This window comes from Tasmannia lanceolata, unplaced genomic scaffold (assembly GCF_043159265.1).
Source record: "Tasmannia lanceolata isolate RefF3 unplaced genomic scaffold, GAP_Taslan_0.1 ptg000002l, whole genome shotgun sequence".
Taxonomy (NCBI): Eukaryota; Viridiplantae; Streptophyta; class Magnoliopsida; order Canellales; family Winteraceae; genus Tasmannia; species Tasmannia lanceolata.
In genome coordinates this window covers 28,923,292-28,945,853 of record NW_027518679.1, presented here as the reverse complement: position 1 = coordinate 28,945,853, position 22,562 = coordinate 28,923,292, and the positions used below count along the sequence as shown (strand labels likewise).

Here is a 22,562-nt window from a genome sequence, read left to right as displayed (position 1 = left end):
CGCGTAAGCTTTACGAGCCACTAACGAAGTCCCCCCCAGCCGTCAGTCCTCCCATAATGGTGTTTATGACCCCGTTAGGGTGGGATCGGCGTATTTGAGGATGTGGGCTCGTTGGAGCTGGGGATTCATTCCGTGCAGGAGGCGGCTGGGATTGTCGAGGACTTTGGCCTTGAGGGCTACTCTCCCTACGCTCCCTCCTGTGGCCTTCATCTCTAAAATACTTCTTCAGGTACCCTCTGTTAATCAGCAACTCGGTTTCCTCTTTGAGGTGCCAGCACTCATCGGTGTCGTGCCCGTGGTCCCGGTGGAACCGGCAGTATTTTGACTTGTCTCTCTTATTTCCCTTCGAGAGCATTTTGGTCGGCCATCTCACGAAGTCCTCTTCCTTGATCGCGGCTAGTATGCGTCTTCTAGAAGTGTTGAGGGGGGTGTAACTTTCCTCCTTCCTCTGGGGGCTTCTTTCTCTTCTTGGAGCTTTATCGTCCCTATGTTGTTTGGTAGGGTTCTTTTCTTCGGAGGTTCTCCTCCGGTTCGAGTCTAAAGCAGCAAGCGTTTCCTCCACGGATGGACACACGGCCAAAATACCTTGGCCATGCCAGGAAAGCATACTATTTTTGCATTTCCTTATCATTTTCCAATAAGAAATCCAACAAGTTTTTTTATTACTTTTTACTTAACATGCACGTGCGCACACACACACACACACACACATATTGTTCTTTATTTCTGTGGTCATTTATGTGGTAAACCATAACATTCAGTAATTCAGGTATTTAACTAGACCTTCTCATCAATAGCATTGTAAATCATTTTTTCATGGGAAGTGTTGAGGGTCTGATCCAGCTCAAGAGTCAATGCTGACATCAATCTTCAGCCAGATTCAGCAATTAATGTATGGATGTACCTATGGAAGAAAACCCTATTTCAGGTGTTTCTTGCTGGTTACACCTTTCAGTAATTAATAATTAACAAATTATGCAAGTACTGTATGCTTTCTTCCCTCAGTCTCACTCACTACCTTGTGCTTCATTAATAGAAATTTCCTTATTATATCTTATTATCCTTTATTCCGCTTCCTTCCTTCAATCATACCTTGTGCTTCATTAAAAGAAGTTTCCTTCGGAACTGTCATCCTTTTTTTTTTAATGGCCGAAATTTCATTCAAAGAGAAGGGACCGAGATGGTCAAATACAAGCATGAAAAAAGAGACAAGAAAGATACACGGAAATAAAAATAAGGCTACAAAAGGACCAGAAAAACTCAAGGCGGTAAAAAATCGAACTGCTCAAGGGTCACCAAACGAACCCCATCCCCGGCAAGCTTATCAGCCACCCTATTGGCAGATCTTCTAATATGGCGGAAGGATGTACTCTGAACTGGTTTTCACCCAAAAGGTTGGAAGAGCTACCACCTTATTAGATAGATAAGAAGGGCTCTTAGCATATCCCTTGAATATCCTGACGTTACTCTCTTTCCACGAAACCAACACAACTGCAAGGAAGGATGTATTCCAAAGTATTTTGTGCTTTTTCCTCCAAGGAGACATTTGCTAATAATCCAATAGATCAATTTAGTGCTTACGGAACACTTAGGATATGCCGAATCTCTCCAAAATGCCGCTCCATATCTCCTTAGCTACCTGTAGTGGTCCATTGATTCCCCATCTTGGATACATCGAACACAATGATCGATAATCATCATTTTTCGTTCCCTCAGAAAATCCACTACCTGAATACACTTGCGAAGAGCAGCCCAACCAAATACTCCAACCCTGGGAGGGGCTTGGATAGACCAAACCCATGCTACACTGGGGCAGCAGGGCAAGACACGAGATGCTGGTAAAAAAGATTTGACGGAAAATTCCCCCGAACTGTTCTACACCCTCACCCTTGAATATGACCCATTCCTGTTTTTATAGCATCCCTCGAGAATCTCAAAAAGCCTGGACACCGATCACAGCTCCCTGTCCAAAAAGTTTCTTCTGAAAGCTGGCAGCCACACAACCCTATCCTCTCTCCTCTTGAAGAGGTCTTTGACTAAGGCCTTTGTTGAAGATGACACCACAAACAGATCAGGGAACAAGTCCTTCAAAAAATTGGTGGAACAATTCCTTCGAAGACCCACTAACTGTCATATCTTATTACCCTTTATTCCCTATGTTGCATGGATTCAGAGGATCTGACATGGATTCGAGGTGTCGAATTCAGCAAGTAGGAGTTATGGAACATTTCTAATCTTTTTCGTTTACTTTCCCCCCCTTGACTTTTTACTGATCGCCGGAAATCGTTGGACTTGGCGCCTGCGAGAAGTGCATTCACGGCGGCTGAAGGATCTAGATTCGGCACCTGAAGGGCCTCTCTGTTGAAATGGCTCACGAATGCCTTCAGAGGTTCGTTATCCTCCTGTCACAAGGCCATTAGGGACGCCGCTGTTTTTCTTGGCCTCCGACTGCTCATGAAGTGTCAGACCAGATCATCTCCAAAGTCTTCAAAGTTGCTGATGGAGTTTGGCTTAATTTGCGAGTACCAATCTCTGGCTGCACCCGTTAGGGTGGTCGGGAAGGCTCTGCAGAGGAACCCATCAGAAGCGCCGTGGAGGAGCAAAATTGTTCTAAACGTCTCCAAATGGTCCACAGGATCGGTGGTTCCATCATATTGCGGAACCGATGATATCTTGAATCCTTTTGGTGCCGGTGCGCTCAGTATATTATCTGTGAATGGCGGTCTGTTTGAGAACGTCTTCGAGGTAGGCCGGCCCTAATCTTTCACAAGTTCTTCTATTTGGTGGTCTATCTCCTCAATCCTCAGTAGCATCGGCCCTCTTATCTACTCGGCCCGCTGATCTATTTCTTTCTACAGAAGGGCTCGCAACACAGCCGGAATGACTAACCGAGCTCCTTCGGCGATGCCAAAATTTCTCTTGCTGCGCGGGATGCTCCGTAGTTTGGTGCCTTTGTACTGATCGAGATCGCGACCGGCGACGGTGATGAGGCTCCGTCTGTGCGTGTCTAGTTCGGGAATGGTGGACTCGCCTTGTGAAGTGGCGAGACTGATCTCGGTGGGAAGGTAAAGGCCCTCCCCTGGGGGCACTCGACCTTTCCTGCATAGGTCGGGGGGCTTCTATGGGATGCTGCGTAGGCACCTCTTGGATCAGGTTTTTGTACTGATCAATGAGAGTTGTCATATGTTGAAAGAGAGTCTGGATTTGTTCTGGAGTAGGGGCAGGGTTCAGGTGTTCCGAATGAACCGGGCTCTGTTCCGCTATTGCAGAAGGAGCTACTACCTGTGAGGCGACTCGCTCGCTTCGAGCCCTGTGAGGCACTTCGGCTCGGGCTGTCCAAGTAGTTGGTACCCAAGCACTCCTCTGCAATAGCGGAACAGAGCCCGGTTTAAATGAGATTTTGAACAGCCTTTAGTTCGTGGTCCCACGGATGGCGCCAATCTGTTAGGCCTAAAATTGGTAACAGGTACGGCAGTGACGAAAGAGCCGATCTGGCGGGCCCAAGATGTTGACTTAAGAGTATTATGTCCTGCACAAGAGTGCACGAGGTCAGAAGACCAACCCGGAGTCGTTGCTAAGGACGGGCCCTTCGACACTCAAGTCAGTATGAGCAGAAGAGTAAAGCCAAAACTTAGAATTATAGCTTAGGAATTCTACCCCCACCTTAGCATGAGTGAAGGCTATTTATAGTGAGAGCTCTGGGGTGGTTGAATTACCTACCCCGGGACAGGTGTCGGCCCATGTGTGGACTTGATTTTACCTGCTCTTGGCAGATTACCAGGCTACCCCTGGGGCTGGTGTCAACTTCATGGTGGGCCCTTCGGGGGCCACGTGTCGACAGCTAATTGGATGTGGCTTTTCATACCCCATCAAAGGGTATCCAAGCTTTTGTGTCTTTGATCCTTGTTGCTTTCTACACGGATTGTTATGTAATTTTACTGTTCCATCTATATCCTATGATTTATTCCTATGGTTAGTTTTTTAAGAAAATATTCTGAGTGGGAGGAAAAGTAAGTCGATTTTAAAAGCTGAAAATACATTTTTATTAAAAAGTGTCTAAAGAAAGGGACTGCTTTCATGATTAGCTTGGAGTCAATGAGTTGGGTTGATTCATTTGTGACTATAAATCCAGTGCTACCCTATGTTGCAGTCAAAATTGGAGTTCCAATTAATGTTGTTTCATTGCCTTCTCCCCTAGACCATTACTTATTTCATTGATTGTACTATACGTGAATAAAAGAGAATGTGAATTAAATAAATGACACAAATCCTGCCAAGTGGTGGCACTTTTCCTGAAAAAAAGAGGTCGCAAAATTGCCTAGACACTCACTTTGTAATAAACTAGTAAAAAAGGCACGTGCGACTAAGAGTGTTAGCAAACAAGAAATACTACATATGAATTTTAATTCATACTATGCTAACATAACAATCGCTATGGGGCCCACTTGGCAACTTCTGAAAAGCAAGACAGAAAGAAGCCTAAGATGAAGATGCTCCGAGCATGTGGTACCACAAATGCATAGTTGCATATCAATTGATTGATGAAGTGGTAGAAGAGCAATGACTAATAGCCAGGCTCCCTAAAATGGGCGAAAAAATAAAATGAGCATAAAATTTGTTTTACAAACCTTAAAAATGGACATAAAATTTGTTTTACGTACAATTTTGCGTGGAAAGAAAAGATAAAAAGATAAAAGTTTGTTTATGATCAGTTTGGTTAAAAAAAGCATAGTGAATAAGGAAAAGTAATTTGACCTTTTCATGAAAAAAAAAGTGTCTTTCGTTGTTTATTTCAACATGTGTATTAACAAGAAGTTTGTACAAAGACTTTGGAATCCATTTTCTATTCGACGGGCACTTTGGCAATTCATTTTTTTTTAAATGGTAGCCAACTTTATTGCAAAAAAAGGGGACGAGATGGTCCGAACATAGAAAACAAATCACAAGGTGGAGAGCCACATAGTCTTCAAAGCTTTCAACTATAGGGGATTGAATCTACTTGTCCAGAATAGGAGAGATGGATGCGAATTTTAAGGTAAAATAAGAAGTTTGTACAAAAACTTCGGAAACCATTTTCTATTCGACGGGCACTTTGGCAATTCATTTTTTTTGTCCTTCTAACTCCTCCATGAAAAGTAATGGAATAGAGTAGGTCATCCCTTACGAAATGTCAAGTGGTGAGTAATAAATTTTTGTTGTTGGTATCGTATGCATTTGGGATTCTAAATGGTTTCAGACATTGCATTTTGGGGCTTTGCTCTATCAAAATTCTCTAACTTTGCCTCTTCAATAGCCAAGAAGTAACAACTACTCTTCCTTCTTTCCAATCATCAAGCATTCCAAATTACGTGCTTAATTTCTAATATATGATTACAATTTGGGTTCTAGAGAATGGAAAACCAACAAAATAATGTAAAATAAAGCAAAATGCTATGAAAAATGTCAATTTCAAGTTCAATACACAACTCAATTAAACTCAACTAAGCCTTTGTCAATATCGAATGAAAACACAAAATATCAAGGAAATCAAATAAACGGTGGGCCTACAGGCTTAGAAAAGCTTAGAAAATTTAAACAGCGGCAATGTTTAGGATAAAATTTTTATAGTTATGTCTCAAATTGTATCCCACATATTTATACGAACCCAAATTGGTTCCTAACGTGATTGATATTCTTAGAGGGAAGATCAATCCTCTTGGTTCCTAAGTGTCTTTCGTTGTTTCTTAAGGGCTGACCTACTCTATTCCATTACTTTTATGATCAGTTTTTTTCGTTGTTTGGAAAAAAGTGTCTTTCGTAATATCAAACTTTCCGTAATTTAACCCTCACATAGTGAATAAGGAAAAGTAGTTTTTTCGTCATCGTTAGGGATGCAATCATCCTTTGGGAATGATCAAATTGACGGTCTGGATCATCCTATGGTGAAGGCTGTAAAATATTCACTCAAATTTTTTATTGTAGGGATGCGATCATCCTTTGGGAATGATCAAATGGACGGTTTGGATCATCCTATGGTGTAGGCCGTAAAATATTCACTCCAATTTTTTATAGGTAAGTTGGGGTTTTGTGGGGACCCCTACCGGCTTAATAAAAAATAGTTCACTACATGGGCTTACACCATATATATTGTAACAAGAATTTTGTGACAAAGCTTGCAAACCAAAAACATATTTCTTACACTCCCTGTTTAAAAAAAAAAGAATTGTTTAACTTACACCATAGGATGATCCAAACCGTCCAATTGATGGGCCGCATCGTAAATAGGATGTTCCCAAAAAACACATTTCCATGCGATGATCCTAGCCCTGCAGTCTATAGAGGAACGACATATTTAGGAAACATTTATCGATTGGAGGGTTGTAATTATCCTATGGAAATGAATTTTGACACACAACCTACTTACATTGTGGCCCATCAAATGTACGGTTTGGATCATCCTACGATGTAAGCCATACAGTACTTTTTGAAAAACAATACTCACTTTAAGGACTTACACTGTATATAAAAACTCTCGTAATCACATCATTTCCCTCTAAATCATGGGGAAACGGGTCAAACGGGCCGGGTCAAAGTGACGTGAAAATTTTTACGGGTCAGTGGGTTTGGACCCGCACCGGCGGAAAATTTTATGTGTCATTGGGCTTGGACCCGCACCCAGCCCGCGGGTCAACCGGATTTTTGACGTATGTTTTTAAGATTTTTTTTTTTGTATAGGATTTGCTAGCCACCTTCGCCAAGCGTACTTGTCTGCTTGTCGCCCATCCTTTGCTGCAGAGATTGGTAGAAGTACGATTTGTGCAAAGGTGGCTAGCAATACATAATAGCAATAAATAATAATCATGCAGGTGCTAAGTTTTAAATGAAAAATTACGGGAAAATGGAAGCAAAGCAGAAAAATTACAAAAAAATACCGAACGGAGGTACTAAAATATGACAATTACGGCCAAAACTACAAATAAAATTGAAAAATTATGACAATTACGGAACAATTACGAAAAAAATCTACTTTTCCTTATTCACTATGAGAGGGTCAAAATAAAGAAATGTTGATATTATGAATGCATGACACCTGTAAAAATATTGACGAATTCTGGGCACCTTAAGAGGAACAACAATCATGGAATCCTCTATAGATTGGAGGTCTAGGATCAGCCTATGAAAATGATTTTACTGGCACAATCTATTGATGTTGTGTTCCATCACTTGGACGGTTTAGATCAACCTATGATGTGGTATGTACATTTTAAATGGATAATTTAAATGGATAGACGTGCATCGCACGTGCATTTTTACTAGTAAAGTTCAAAAGTGAAAGCTCTCTCATTCCCTCTCCTTTCATAGTTCCTTTGGTATTTTGTTTTTTTTATGTGGTTTTGCTTCATGCTGTGATCTCTTTAACAACAAGGGTATCCAAGCTTTTGTGTCTTTGATCCTTGTTGCTTTCTACATGGATTGTTATGTAATTTTGCTCTACCATCTATATCATATGATTTATTCCTATGGTTATTGAATGAATAGTTTTTTAAGAAAATATTCCGAGTGGGAGGAAAAGTAAGTCGATTTTAAAAGCTGAAAATACATTTTTATTACAAAGTTAAGTGTCTAAGGAAAGGGAATGCTTTCATGATTAAGTTGGAGTCAATGAGTTGGGTTGCTTCATTTGTGACTATAAATCCAGTGCTACACTATGTCGGTAGATCAAAAATGGAGTTCCAATTAATGTTGTTTCATTGCCTTCTCCCCTAGACCATTACTTATTTAATTGATTGTACTGTACGTGAATAAAAGAGAATATGAATTAAATAAATGACACAAATGCTGCCATGTGGTGGGACTTTTCCTGAAAAAAAGAGGTTGCGAAATTGCCTAGACACTCACTTTGTAATAAATTAGTAGGTCCTCTTGATCCCTATCTTTTTTTTGGTAGGTAAGCTGGGATTAAAGTTAAACCTCGTATCTCAAGATTAAGAACAGACCCTTGACCAATTGAGCTAGAGGCTCACCCTTCTTAATCCCTATCTTGCTTATAAAAGGAAAACACTTCTCCAAAACGGGATTTGGTTGGGAAAATAAGACAATAGTGAAATTGACATATGATTTGTCATTTGCTCATTTCCATAGTGATTTTTTTGCATTTCGTTGGGATTCAATTCTTCAGTAATACAAACCATAGATGAACTTTAACCCTTCAACTTGTGGCTTATAAAATAAATGATCAAGGGGGGCAAAAAGCAATATATACCACAGAAGTTTCTAAAAGCTAATGGTTTTGATGTGGAAATTTCCTCTCAAAATTTATGATAATACTATGAGAAGCACTAGCTACCTATGTGGAGCCCAAGCCATTTATTATAAGCCATAGAGCAAAATCTACCCCCATTAAACGATCCTAACCCTTCAAATAGTGGCCACCTAAATGGACTTAAAAATCAACGGCAACTTACATTAATCTAGAAACACTAGTACAAATTGGTGTGAATTGGCCAATGGGGGAAGAGTTTGCTTCATTGTCTATCCTTGATAAGGTCTTGGAAATAAATGGTTTCAATAATTGAGTAACGACCCAAGCTTATATTTCTGGCTGCTCATATTGATCTCCTTTAAAAAATGGCCATCCATTATCCTAATAATCTCATTAAATAAGGGGCCCGATGGTGGGGAAGAGGCACATGTATGGAAATTAAAACATTGTATAAGGGTTGACTGGAAACAAAAAATAAAAGAAATGTATATATGTATGTGCGAAATTGCCTAGACACTCCATATATAAATGATACTTTTAATTATTTATATGGATTTGCTAGGGACCATTGCAGAAGGCATTTTGCGACCCGTCTATTGCACTAGAGAGCAGCCACATAGACTTACTTTTCAAACAGATTTTGTCTTATTAATTTAATTCATCTGACGTGGCTGCTCTCTAATGTAACAGCCGGACCGTGAAATGCCTTTTGCATTGGTCCCTAGCAAATCCCTTATTTTTATATATACAGGAGAGTAATCTTGGCAGGAGCACGACATAATGAGACGAACTCAGACCTTATTTTTATACTGTTTAACCAGCTGTCAAAGGCTATTGCAATTCTCAAAAAGCTCTGAACAGTTCATCAGATAATTGTAAACCAAAGTCATCCCATTATCAAAACATGGTCGCACCGATATTGGTTTCATTTATACTAGTAAAAACCCACGACAAAGAAAACCAAATGATTCCAAAATTAAATGAGGTAAATAAAAAGAAGTGTAGCCCTTGATAAGAAGCATGGATATCAAGAAGCATGGAAAGAGAACAGGAAATAGCAAAATAATACTCATTTTATGTTTTTCTGTTAATAGTAAGATACTCTGCCAAATTCATCTGGGTTTTAAAAGAATGTAAATGACCTGAAGAAATAATGTAAATGAGATGACAAAGGAAAGTAAATGACTCATAAAAAGCAAGTACAGTTGAGAAATAGAAATAACCTAACAAAATGAATAAGATGTAGACTGTTATAAAATTGAATTCAACTCCAAAAACCAATAAAACACTTGTGCCAAACACCCATTAACAAATAATGCTACAATATTCTAAAACCCATGTAACAATATCTTGTTTAAGCATTCCAAAATTTAGTCTACCTCTCGTTTTTATCCAGAGTTGCTTCAGCAGTTGGTGTCACAACTACTCAGACATATCATTTCATTTTGAAATTGCATATGTGAGAGAATAAAGGTCAGTGGATAAGTCTTTGCCCAAAAATTGGCATGTCAGCATATCAGAGACAATCGTACCTTCAATTCACATTCTTACAATTACTAAAGCAAAAAAACCTACAGTTGTTCTTCCCAAACTTGGGAAGAAAATGTCAGTGATACCTGCTAAAACCAAAGAAATAGATGTTTTTAGGTTTTGTAAGAAAATTCATCAACAATATAATTTTAGGATCGTTTCTATAAGTGAAGATTTGTGAAGAAATTCATATATGATCCAAAGCAGACTACAACCAACTCTCAAAATAGCACAAATACAAATCTCCTATTATTCATTAAAATACCAATTTTTTTTTTATGATATCCATCTCTAAATATGGTCCAAGAACAAAATGATGATATACGAGAACCATCTTTGTAAGAAAGTTAGAATCCTAACCTTAGGCAATACATACAGAGAAAATAGTGATGATCTAAGAAAATAGTAGAACACATAGCCTATATGAAGAAAAGGGATTCAAAACCTATGTATCAAAATAAGAATATAATAGTAAATGATGAATCAATCAGTACATGATTTATTTCATGGGTGCAATGTCAGCACCTTCTGAGTCTTCTGCTAGGCAGATTTCGGGTTCAGAAAGTAGGCATTGTCAATATAGTTTGACTTGGAATGTGAAATGCTAATGTTTCCCTGCTGTTTTAAACATGCGGTAATTTATTTGATGAAGATACTGCCCACAATTTGCAATCCCAAAAATAATCGCATTCCTTTAGATAATATCCATTCCAGGCATTTCAGCAAACAAATGATATGCATCCTCACATTTGTCATCATTATCCATCAATCCCAAAAATAATCGCATAATTTCTCATCCAAGTAAAAAATAATTAGAAGTAAATTAGATGAACCATTTGATCAATAAATCATTTAATATCATCGATAAGCATAGGTAAGGAGAGAAGTGTCGGATGGAAATAATGTTGAGACGTGGCATTCATTGCCCTTTGAAGGAGGAAGAAGACGTGGCATTCATTGCCTTTTGAAGCCTTTTGAAGTAGGGACACGTATTTCTATTGGGAAAAAAAACGTGATGCACGTGGCTATGAAGATATCATATCTCTTAGCAAAAAAAATATCTCTGACGTGACAAAAATAAATAAAAATCTCTGACATGACAAAAATATCTCTGACAGGACCCGAGACAAAAATGGCAACAGAGAGAAAAGATTACATTCTACAGTAGTGGACTCCCACGACATCATTATTAACAAGGTTCATCAGAATTTCAGAGACTTCTGCTGTGTTGGGAAAAATTTTGATTCCTTTCAAAGGGCAGGCATGTTTAGAGAGATAGTCCGCCGGTTGGTTTGTTTCTCTCCATTGGTGCGACACTTTCCACATTTCAAATGAAGTGAGAGGCACATGTATGGAATTTAATACATTGTATAAGGGTTGACTGGAAAAAAAAATCAAAAAATGTATATATATGTATGAGGCAGATAGACTTGCTTGAGCGGGGCCCAAAGAGAAAGATTGGAGGCCATAGATTTTTTACCTCCTTGATGAGAACTTCTATGTGATCATGTATGTTTGTGTTTCTTCCCCCCACCGTCTGAGCGGGTTTGTTTGCATTCTTCGGAACTGTAGCTGTCAGCTTCTTGGGAACTGTAGCAGTCTTTGAAAAAATTTTAAAATGAAAAAAATGGAAAGGGTGTTTTTATCAAAAGATAGGGGTTCAAAACATCAAGGTTTTTCACGTATTTAAAGACCATGCAATGCAATGGTAACTTTCAATATCGTGTATCTCCACTTAAAACTCCTCTAATGGCCACGATGGACCATGACATGGGAGTTTCCATTGCGCTCCAGAATCGGAAACCGATTCCGGAGACATCGTCATTGAAGGTGGAGATAGAGAAGGTAGGGAGGAATTCGAGGAGGATCCGGTCTCATATTGGGATAGGTGCGAGCCTCGAAACGATCTGGAAGATCTTGACGGATTACGAGAGGCTTGTCGATTTCATTCCTGGTCTCGCTGTCAGTCGATTGATGGAAAAGGGAGAGAACTACTCCAGGATTTTTCAGGTAAACTCCTTTTCATTTTCTTCTTCATCTTCTTTGGTTTTTTCTATTGCACTTCTATTTGATTCTGAATGATTAGTCAATGAGATCCTAAAACTAGAATAGATTGTCAAAATCCAGGTTTTGACAATCTATATCAACAGGGGTAAATAGCAAGCTATGAATTATTGTTCTTAGAAAAAAAATTCATAAACAAACTTTCAACATTGCTGAACATGCTCTGCAGTTAGTTGCAATCATGGTTTTAAATTTCCAATAGACACATATATGTGTTGACTTTTGTGAGTGCTGAAGTCTAAAAGTAGCAGATCATCCCATATTTCCTGGTTTTGAAAATCTCAGGATGTGGGAGAGATTTCTAAAACCTGGATTTCTTAATTAAAATCCAAGAAACGCTGTCAAGACAACATGCAGCAGCTTGATAATGAACCCTCTTTTACACATTTTTCAAACTAAAACCTGGATTCTAAAATCCAAGTATCCAAACAGCCCCTCAGGCTATGATCTCACATGGGGTGACTAAAATAAAGGACAATATCATGTAGATTGCTTGTAGTGGACCCGCAGCAAGAGTCTCATGTGCTTCTTATAGCATCGTCTCTATGTCATTTAGCTTTCTATATCTATTTTGGATGCAGTCAACAATTTCACATTTTGCTAAAAAATGAATGGATTCAAAATAGATTCCATTCGATTATATCTCTAATAACTTGGGCAAATTGGGTCTAGTTGGACTAGGAACCTGGCTATTTGGATTATGATAAAAAAATTCTTGGGAAAAATATCCTTAGAAAATGAGTTATCTTTTGGGTAGCTCGCATTCCATGAAAATTGTTTCATACTCAGAAACATTTTCATTTTATCAAAGAAATTTTCAAACCTACTAGACCCAGCTGGGTTTTCTTTCCTTGTGCCAAGGCTTGGTTCACACTGTAGACTTTGGAAATAATTTTGTTGTTTTTTTCTTTCAAACAGGTTGGGGAACAGAGATTGCCATTTGGGTTGAAATTTAATGCCAGAGCAATTTTAGATTGTTATGAGAAAGACCTTGAACCTCTTTCTTCTGGACGAAAGCGAGATCTTGAATTTGAGATGGTTGAAGGAGACTTCCAAACCTTTAAAGGAAAATGGTCTATAGTGCAGGTAAAATCCTACTTTATATATCTCTTATTTGTCATAATAACTTGTGAACTAATTCGTTTGACGAAGAGGAGAAAAGTAGGGGGAGAAGGCTGGCTACTGATCACTCGTGCGAAAGCCATCAAAAAATTTCTCCCTAGATCTTCTAACCATGTGACTTATCATGTAGGTTGTCACTCATAGACTATGATCTGATAGAGTGATGTACGATCGATACACCAAAATGGTTTTGTACATACACCACTAGGGTGTTTGTAGCGATACATCTATTAGATCTCAGGCTGGATGAAGATGGATGACTGAGATCAAAGCTGGATACCCATGAGAGCTTAGGGAAGAGAGGAGACGAAGGGATTAGAGATTCCTTTTCTGTTTCTCTCTCATAGAATGAATCTCATAACATGTATTTGTAGAAAATTTAGAAGCTCTAATCCTAATTACACTCATACTCAAATTATTAGAAATTCTAACCACACTCCCAAAATCTCAACACGTTGAGGCATTATGGTAATTATAAGTATGCCATCAATGAACTAATATCATTAAAATTAACATATTCAGAATAATGTCATTATCTCTTAAATTCTAAATATCAATCTACTTTCCAATCAAACCGGTGGCACAAACTAATACCTAATAAACTCCCGATCAAGCATCACTCTTCGAGCTGCGAAGACCGAAACAGGTGAGACCTCCGGACTCGAGCATCATCGCAATGCCAAGAGCTCTGTATCAAATCTCCATCTAACATGTACGACGACATACCAACTCCATATAGCCCGTCCTAGAACCACATGATATGCTTATTGAATTGAATCAGCTCCAATCCAATGCGAGCTAATAGCTCTGAGCCTCCATCCACTCCAGCACACAATTATTAATTTATCGAGTAAACAATTGTTTCACAAACTTTCTTTTCCAAAATAAGTATATTTAACTAAATAAATATATTTAACTAAGTAAATAAATTTAGAAAACAGTTTGTAAATCTCCAATAAAACACTCAACACTACCCAACCAGTCAAATCAAGAACACTGATTGATAATCAAATCTACAAAAGGGCGTAATATAATATCACAGACACAAAATCTTTCTCAAGCACATGTTTCATTATGTATCAGTCTAGCTGCTTTCCCAGCACTACCCAACCAGTCGAATTAATCACAATGACGGGTAAGCATGCCAGAGTTGCAATCACCGAACTTCAACTTTCTAACGAGGCGAAGGGTTACTGAGGGCACATGGGTCAGCTACAACACAACTCGCACAGTAACAAGAATAAAGATCAATCTTGTACATGTACGTAATGGTCTACAGCACATCTAGTGTGATAGACATGCAGTTACAACTTCACGCACAGTAACAAGAATAGAGATCAATCACACTGTACAGGATAAGTCCTATTCGACTTGGGTCACACCTCCACACGTATGGCCACTCTTTTTTTTTGGGGTTGGCCATACATGTGGCACACGTGGCCCCCTCTTTTGGGTTGGCCGTACACGTCGATTTTTAATATTAGGAGTTGTTGGGTTTGGAAACAATCAATTACTCCAAAAGCTTAAGCTGTTAGAGACGATGTTTGATCATTATATACTTCAACACTCAAATTGTGGCTGACATTTTAAATTATGGATTAAAGCATCAGCCTTTATTGCAGGCTGATGAAGAAAAAAGCAAAGGTGGTGGCTCTTATGAAGCCCAAGACTCTCCTACTGTTCTTTCGTACACCATTGATGTGGTACCGAAGCGATGGCTACCAATCAGTCTTGTGGAAGGAAGACTCAAGAACGAGATCGAGAAGAGCCTTCTTTGCATCCGAGAAGAAGCCAATAGAACTTTCTCATCTCCTAACTAAATGATCAAGCTGCTTATGTAGTGTTTTATTTTATTTTATTTTATTTTTGGTTTGGTAAGCTGGATTGAATCTCTGACCTCAAGGTTGGAGAATAAAGCCTTATCTAGTTTTTATGCAATACATAATCGATGATTTAAGATTTTATGGTTTTAGATATCTCTGTGGAGTTTTTTATATGGTGTGAGTTCAGATGCAAAACGTAATACAGCTGACCTACCTCATTGGGGAAAAGAATTCATGGAAAATGATAAGAGGAGGCAGTCAGTCGGGTTAATTGGGACCCGCTAAAAAGATCATCAATGGCCTGAACAATTCTCCTTAAGGAATACTATCCATCCATCCATCAATCTAATTGGGAACTCTCCCACTATAAGCGCTCACTATGGAGGCAAAAGACCAATCTTTACGTGACTACGCACCAGTAATCACCCTCCAATTGGTTAAGGTTGGGATACCAATTCATAGCTATGCTAGTCACCGTGCACGAAGCACCAACCAGTCCACTCGAACCCAATCATCAGTCACCGTGCACAAGGAACCAACCGGCCCACTCGGACCCAATCATAAACGTTCCATAGAGTAATAACGATCATACAACGCAGATCAAACATCTAGAAATTTTGCATGCAATGAAATCCAACATCTTTAAAAATATAAAATAACTTGTGAATATTTGTGCAAATAAGACATGCAAACAACGGCGGACCTGATCCGATTTTCATGTATTTAATTATGCTAAAGATATGCTTTAAATAACCAAATGATATCAGTTCCAAATACATAACTTTAGTTCCTAAACATGGCTTTTAAAACAGATTTTATATGTAGGAAAAACCCCTACACAAACTCACAAGTTACGTACCAATAGTTCCAACGACCAATTCCCTTGCAAACCTCCAAGTTCAATCTTCCAAATTGCCTATAATACAAGCAATATCTAGTTTAGAAGGTTTGAAAACTTTTAGAATATAATTTTTAAGTGTTGTCCGGCCACAAAGGTGCTGTCCGATTTTCAAACACGTTTTTGGACATACTAGACACTCGGCAGAAAAATATTCATATAATATTCATATGAATTCCAAAAATTATGAAACCGGAGCCATTTGAAAGAAGACTCAAAAATCTATAATTTTGTACAGCACGTCAAAACTTAGATCAGATAATAAGACCTTCGTTTTTAAGTCGTAACAGAGCTCAGACCCAAATTTCAGGTAGATTAGACGCACTGTGTGAGAATATTCATAAAATAATCATCTGAAATCCAAAATTATGAAACCAGAGCCATTTGAAAGAAGACTCGAAAATTTATAATTTCAAAGAACACATCAAAACTTAAACCAGATCATAAAACCTTCGGTTTTTAAGATGTAACAAAGATAAGACCCAAATATTTTCTTGTTCTACGTGAGTTTATGGATTTCCTTTGAGAGTCCCACAATTCCTTAATTTCGTGTATCCTAATCTTATTAGACTAGAAAACTTTCTTTCTATTGGGTTTCTTATTAAAAGACCTACTTAAATTGGACTCTTTATCTAATTTTAACTTGGGACAAAAATGCCCCCACACTTGGACGTGTTTTGCTAAAAAAAAAATATTTGGGGCATTTCAGGTTGAATGTGATTGACAGTCGATCCAACCCGATGCACCTACCAAGTTCATAACATTAGTATGTGGGTTTGATTCCCTATCTAGTTTATTGTGGGGCTTTCTTAGAAACAAGAGACTTACTTCACCTTGTATTTTGCATCTTTATTTGTTTTGCTTTGTAATTCAAGAAATAAATTCTACCAGAAATTACTGATATATGAACTTTAGACACATAGAAGTTTGAATTTTACGCCGCAAAACTAGTGGTCATTGGATCACTGTATTTATTTTACATCTCGTTCTACTGCATTCAATGGATCAACTGAAAAGAAAAACATTACGGTGGAAAAGTTTACCAAGTAAAAGTTTTGCTTAGAAAATTGTTTTACGAGAGTTTTACTGTGATTGGAATGGACCCTAAGGATGACATATTAAGCAATTAGGATGTTAAGTTTAGGGACATGATATATTCGGACCCCACCCCCCCCCCACACACACACACACACACTCTCTCTCTCCCCCCTAATTGGGACAACCCCTAAGTGTAAAAGCCTAGACAGAAATACATGAGGGGGGGGGGGGGGGGGCTGCTTGTTTAAAACCCTCGAAGAAACTAAGGCTCTGTTCCCTTGTTTTCTGCGGAAAGGAAAAGGAAAGGGAAGGGAAGGAAATTGACGTCGAAAAATAGAAAAGATAGGCAAAAAACCTGTGAGATGGGTGTTCTGACAGAAAATACAGAAAGACGTGTTCTGTTGCACATAAACTCGACAGAAACCTACCAGACATCATGCAAAACATAAATTGTGATAGTCCTAACATGCAAAATAGGGTCCACATAGTAGCTACACCACAAATGTGGCCAAAATAAGTGGGTACAACATATGGTTTAGATTCAAATGCTAATTATTAACAATGCAAATATAGATTCAAATATGTGAAAGTCCCCATTATAGATCCAATGAGTATTGGGGTCCTCTTACTCCTTGCATCGCAAATGATTATGTTAAGGAATAAGGCCTCCATAAGAGAACTTTGAAGAGTTTCCACAGCCTTGAGATCAGCAACACTACCAAAACCACTTGAAATATGCCAACAAAACCCATCTCTAGAGAGAGTGAGAGATGTTCTCAATTGTTTGATCGATTATATGAAGTATTGCTAGTATTTATTGGAAGGTTTTCATGCTTGGCTCTCTATGTAAGGACATTAGTGATGTTTGAATGACAAATTTTTGGCCCACAGACAAAAAGAGAGATATAGAAAGAGAGGGTGAGAGAAAGCATCATTCCTAAGTTGTCAAACCAATCTCTTACAGTGTTACTCATCTGGAAAGACGGAATTCTCAATAATATGTTTCTAGAAGAATGGTAGTTGGTAGTACATGCAGGCAAGATAACACATAGTTGGACCCATAGTTAGCAAAACTTCATCTTAAACGAGATTTTTCCAAAGGAAAACACTTCAAAATAGGATCCCATTTAGAAAATAAAGAAGATGATTGAAATTGACCTAAGATTTTGTCAATTTCAAATTGATTTTTTGCTTCTGTGGAGATTCATACCCTCCTTGTCTTATTACCCATGTGTCACTAGAGACCTCTTGTCTTTTCCTCCTTACTGGGTTCCCGTTTTGTCACCCATCTAGAAGGCAGGAATCTCAATAAAATGTTTCGGGAATTCCTAGGGTCCATTGCAAAGGTCTTTTCGCGGCTGGTCTGTTGCACTTCAGACCAGCCACCTCGTGAAAGGAGACAACAGCTGTTTGTCTCCATTCACGTCTCCATATAATCACGAGGTGGCTGGTCTGAAGTGCAACAAACTGGCCACGAAAAGCCTTTTGCGATGGACCTTAGCAAATCCCAAATGTTTTTTTCCAAACGAAAACACTTCTAAAACAGGATCCCGTTTAGAAAATAAGAAAATGATGAAATTGACCAATGAATTGGTCAATTTCAAATTGATTTTTCGCTTTTGTGGGAATTTGCCCCCCTTCTTTGTTTTATTGCCCACGTGTCATGAGAAAGGCTCTCGTCTTTTTTGCCAAAAGAGATTACCATTTTGCTAGCAACCTTCTTTTTCAAAAAAAAAAAAAAAAACACGTTTTGATTGTTCGCCGTGTACCAACTTCCCAATTTTAGCTGTACAGTATTTTGTAAATGATAAAATTTTAAGGGAAGTGATATATCAGCCCCTTTTGATTACCGGGGATAATTCTTGTGCCAGTGTACATGCCAATCAGGCCCCCTGAATTCTTCTGACATCAAGTACTTCAGCCCCACTTTAGTCATCGATACACTAGCTCTGGGTGTCCCCAGTAATTGAAAGGGGTGGATATATCACTTCCCGATTTTAAACGTATTAAATGCATTTTTTTTGTTCTTCTTGTTTATTTGACCATTGTTTACTAAATGTTTTTGAACTAATAGCGTATTAAACTCGAATTTTTCTATCCTGGCTTTTTCTGTACATGATTAGCCAACTTTGGTTGGACCCACAATATTGGGTGATCTAAGCCATTCAATTGTTGGCGTAGATACGGGTGCAATTTGGGTCAGGCTGAGTTGAGATTCTCTAAAAAATTGATTTGGAACCAACCCAAATCGGACCCCATTTTATTATAAAAGCTCAATCAAAATTCCCACAAATCAAACCGAGTTGCACCCCTATAATGATGGAGAAGTTCATGTGACGGTGGGTCAACATCAGGGTCTCATGTGTGAATGATATATCTGCCCCTTTTGATTACTTGGTACACCCAGTGCCAGTGTACATGGCAATCAGGCCCACTGAATTCTTCTGACATCAAGTACTTCAGCCCCACTTTAGTCATCGATACACTAGCTCTGGATGTCCCTGGTAATCAAAAGGGGCGCATATATCACTTCTCAATTTTAAACGTATTAAATGCATTTTTTTTGTTCTTTTTATTTATTTGACCAGTTTTTACTAAATGTTTTTAAGCCAATAGCGTATTAAACTCGAAATTTTCTATCCCGGCTTTTTCCGTACATGATTTGCCAACTTTGGTTGGACCCACATTATTGGGTGATCTAAGCCATTCGTTTGTTGGTGTAGATAGGCCTGCCCCAAAAATCTTCTCTATAGGAAGTTTCTGACCCTCTATCCTGCAAATGTTTCCATGAGTAATCCATTTTAACCCATAGGGTTAAGATCATCCTATAGCGAAGATTTTTCTAGGTATGGACCTTGTAAGTCCGGGCCCAACCGTGTAATTAGCGCGTAGTAAGGAATGACGCAATTTAGAGATAAAAAAAAGAGGGAGATGATATTTTCACCCCCCATTACGCATGCACCTCCCTTATAACGTGATTTGACGTGAACAGTGGGCAACTATAACACTTTTTCAAGTCAAATCCATACTGCAGGGGTGTGAAAATATCATCGCCCCAAAAAAATAAGTTAAAGGTTAAGACAGAGATTTACATGATTCGGTTTATGACCTTTAAACCCATATCCTCAAAGTGTGAAACTCTCTATCCTCATTGATGAATGAAACAATTCTCGTCTATGTTACAATTTGGGTAAGGCTAAGTTGAGATTCTCTAAAAAATTGATTTGACCCAAATCGGACCCCATTTTATTGTAAAAGCTCAATCAAAATTCCCAAAAATCGAACCGAGTTGCACCCCTACTGATAGAGAAGTTCATGTGACGGTGGGTCCACATGAGGGTCTCATGTCTGAATGAAACTTATGTCTCCCTAGTACTTCCACACCGCGTTCTCTCTTCTAGAAAAAAGGAGAGAGAGAGACAGAGAGAGAGGGAGAGGGAGAGAGCATGTGCGGACCTCATAGGATCAGACAAGTGGCTTGTACATGTGGTCATGGTTGTTTTAGGACTATAAAAACTTGTGTGCATAAGGGATGTGTAGCCTCTTCTAGAACTAAAACACTATATTAGTGAGATTCAATCTTTCTCTACATGCATACAGGAAATGACATATCTGGGCCACCCCTTGTAGTGCAAAAAGAGTAGTCCCTGGGAAGGAAAGGGGGCAAATATATCACTTTCCAAGCACCTACTGCTAAGTTAGATATAAGAAGTGGAACATGTTACTAAAACAAGCACATGGTCCTAAGGTAGTTATAGTACATTGTTCTGTCCATGGTAAACCAAGGGAGAGTAGGGAATGTGAAGTATATAAATATACAAGAATTAAAAAAATCTAAGATAGATTTGAAATAATGATTCATTAGATAATCAAATCTTATCAGAGTTTAAACATGCAATTACATAGTGAATAGTCAAAAGATCAACAGATGTCGGGACTCTATTAGTAAATCCAGCGTTAGGGGTAAAATCCACTTCTCCCTTAGATTAATGATACGTGACAATGAACCTAACTGAGGAAACCAAACTCGCCCTCTAAAGGTAAGATGCGAGAAGGATTCTCTATTTCTCCAACTTAGCAACGTCCTCATGAAGGAAAGAACTTCATAGGGAAAGTCCCCTATGAGCATGGCAACTCTCCAAAGGACAGTCAACCCATATAAAAGTCAGTTCCCATGAGGAAACCGGGTGTTTATCTCCAAACGAAATCGCCCAATAAGGAAAAACTCCTACTCAAAGCAAGTCTCCTAAACTATTGTGAAGTCCTCCTCTATAAAAACACCCCCAAGCTCAAAGGTACACATCTCCAGTATCCTGAATTACTAGAAAGAGGCACTCTCAAGTTCACCTGTTGCTTGTTTTCTCTCATGTTGTGCCGATTTCTGACTTGAGCGCCGGAGTGGTCTCCCGGAGTCACAACTCAAAGACCCCAAACGTGTTTTCTGTGAGAGCAGATCAATCACAGGTTGGAGCTCAACCAGCCACTGATCATGGGTACCAAATTTCTGCATCATCAGATTGGTGTTGACCGTTGGAATATTCTTCTAAATTTGAAAGATGAAGAATACCACAAACCCTCAACAAAGCGATAGGGTCACTCGAAGCAATGTCAACCCAGGCTCTACCTCAAACCAAGATCTTGCGTTGAGATGAAATTAGCTTCCTCGCATAGAAGAATCCCTGGTGTCTACTATGCCCCCTCTGACTAGTCCCACGATGGACCAGTTCAATGGTTTGACTCAATAAGTAGCGGATATGTCAGGTAAACTACAAGTACTTGTTTGTAACCTGTCCCCTCAGCCGGTTGTCACGATGGCCAATGCTAAATCCTCCCCCCCCACCCCCATCCCCGAGTTACTAATGTCCAAGCCAACCCCATCGACGACGAGAAGGGTGAATCACCCTCTGGAAGTAAACAACCCTTTTTGCTTCACCCCAAAAAAGCCTTCCAAGAGCCTTGGAGAAAACCCCTCTTTTTTGCCCTAAACCTTCTCCTCAACCTTGAGTAGATGAACCTTACTTTTGCTTCACCACAAAAACCCTTCAAGAGCCCCTAAGTGAAAACCCCTCTTGCCTTGCCCTAGCTTTCTCCTCAAGAATAACCTTGCTTTTGCTCCACCACAAAAGCTATCCTAGAGCCCCAAAGAGAAAACCCTCTTGCCTTGCCCTAGCTTTCTCCTCAAGAAGAAGAACCTTGCTTTTGTTTCACCACAAAAGCCCACATAGAGCCCTAGAGAAAACCCTCTTGTCTTGCCCTAGCCTTTTCTCCCCTTCTCTCTACATTTTCCCTTCTTCTTCAAAACCTCTCGTTCATATACAAATCATATATATAGAGAGAGACAGACACATCCCACTTAAAAGGGCCAAGTGGAACCCACTCCAAGAATGAAATACAACTGATGATTTTGTATCACTAACTCAACAGAGAGAGAGAGGGGGGAAGAATCAAATGAAACCCATACACAGAGAATGGAGGTCAGAGAGAGAGAGAGAGAGAGAGAGAGAGAGAGAGAGAGAGAGAGAGAGAGACCGTACCTGGAGATGGCTAGCACGATGACGATTTGAGGAGGACGACGAGGAAAACAAGAAAACACCCAAAAAATGCATTTATGCCAAAAAAGGTGAGGTCTACGCGGAAAATAAGCGAAAAAAGAAATCAAAAGAACACTGCCTAGGTGATATTGTTGGGAAAAGACCCGTGGTACCCCTCCTATTGGGCGTGCAACTCAGGTCGGGTTGGGTCGGGTTGAGGCCAACTCAAACCCGACCAGAGGAACCATTTACTCAACCCGAACCCGACCTGACCCAAGTTCCAACCCAATGAGGTTCAACCCGACCTGACCTGA

General features: G+C 39.2%; 1 protein-coding gene across 1 annotated transcript; it reads left to right on the top strand.

The window, feature by feature from the left end:
- The first annotated feature begins 11,502 nt into the window (after window positions 1-11,502).
- On the top strand, window positions 11,503-14,932 carry LOC143883696 (uncharacterized). The gene is made up of 3 exons (XM_077387023.1): window positions 11,503-11,782; window positions 12,755-12,922; window positions 14,581-14,932. The coding sequence occupies exons 1-3, from the start codon at window positions 11,522-11,524 to the stop codon at window positions 14,776-14,778; spliced, it is 627 nt and encodes a 208-aa protein (XP_077243138.1). The 5' UTR covers window positions 11,503-11,521; the 3' UTR covers window positions 14,779-14,932.
- Window positions 14,933-22,562: the final 7,630 nt, after the last annotated feature.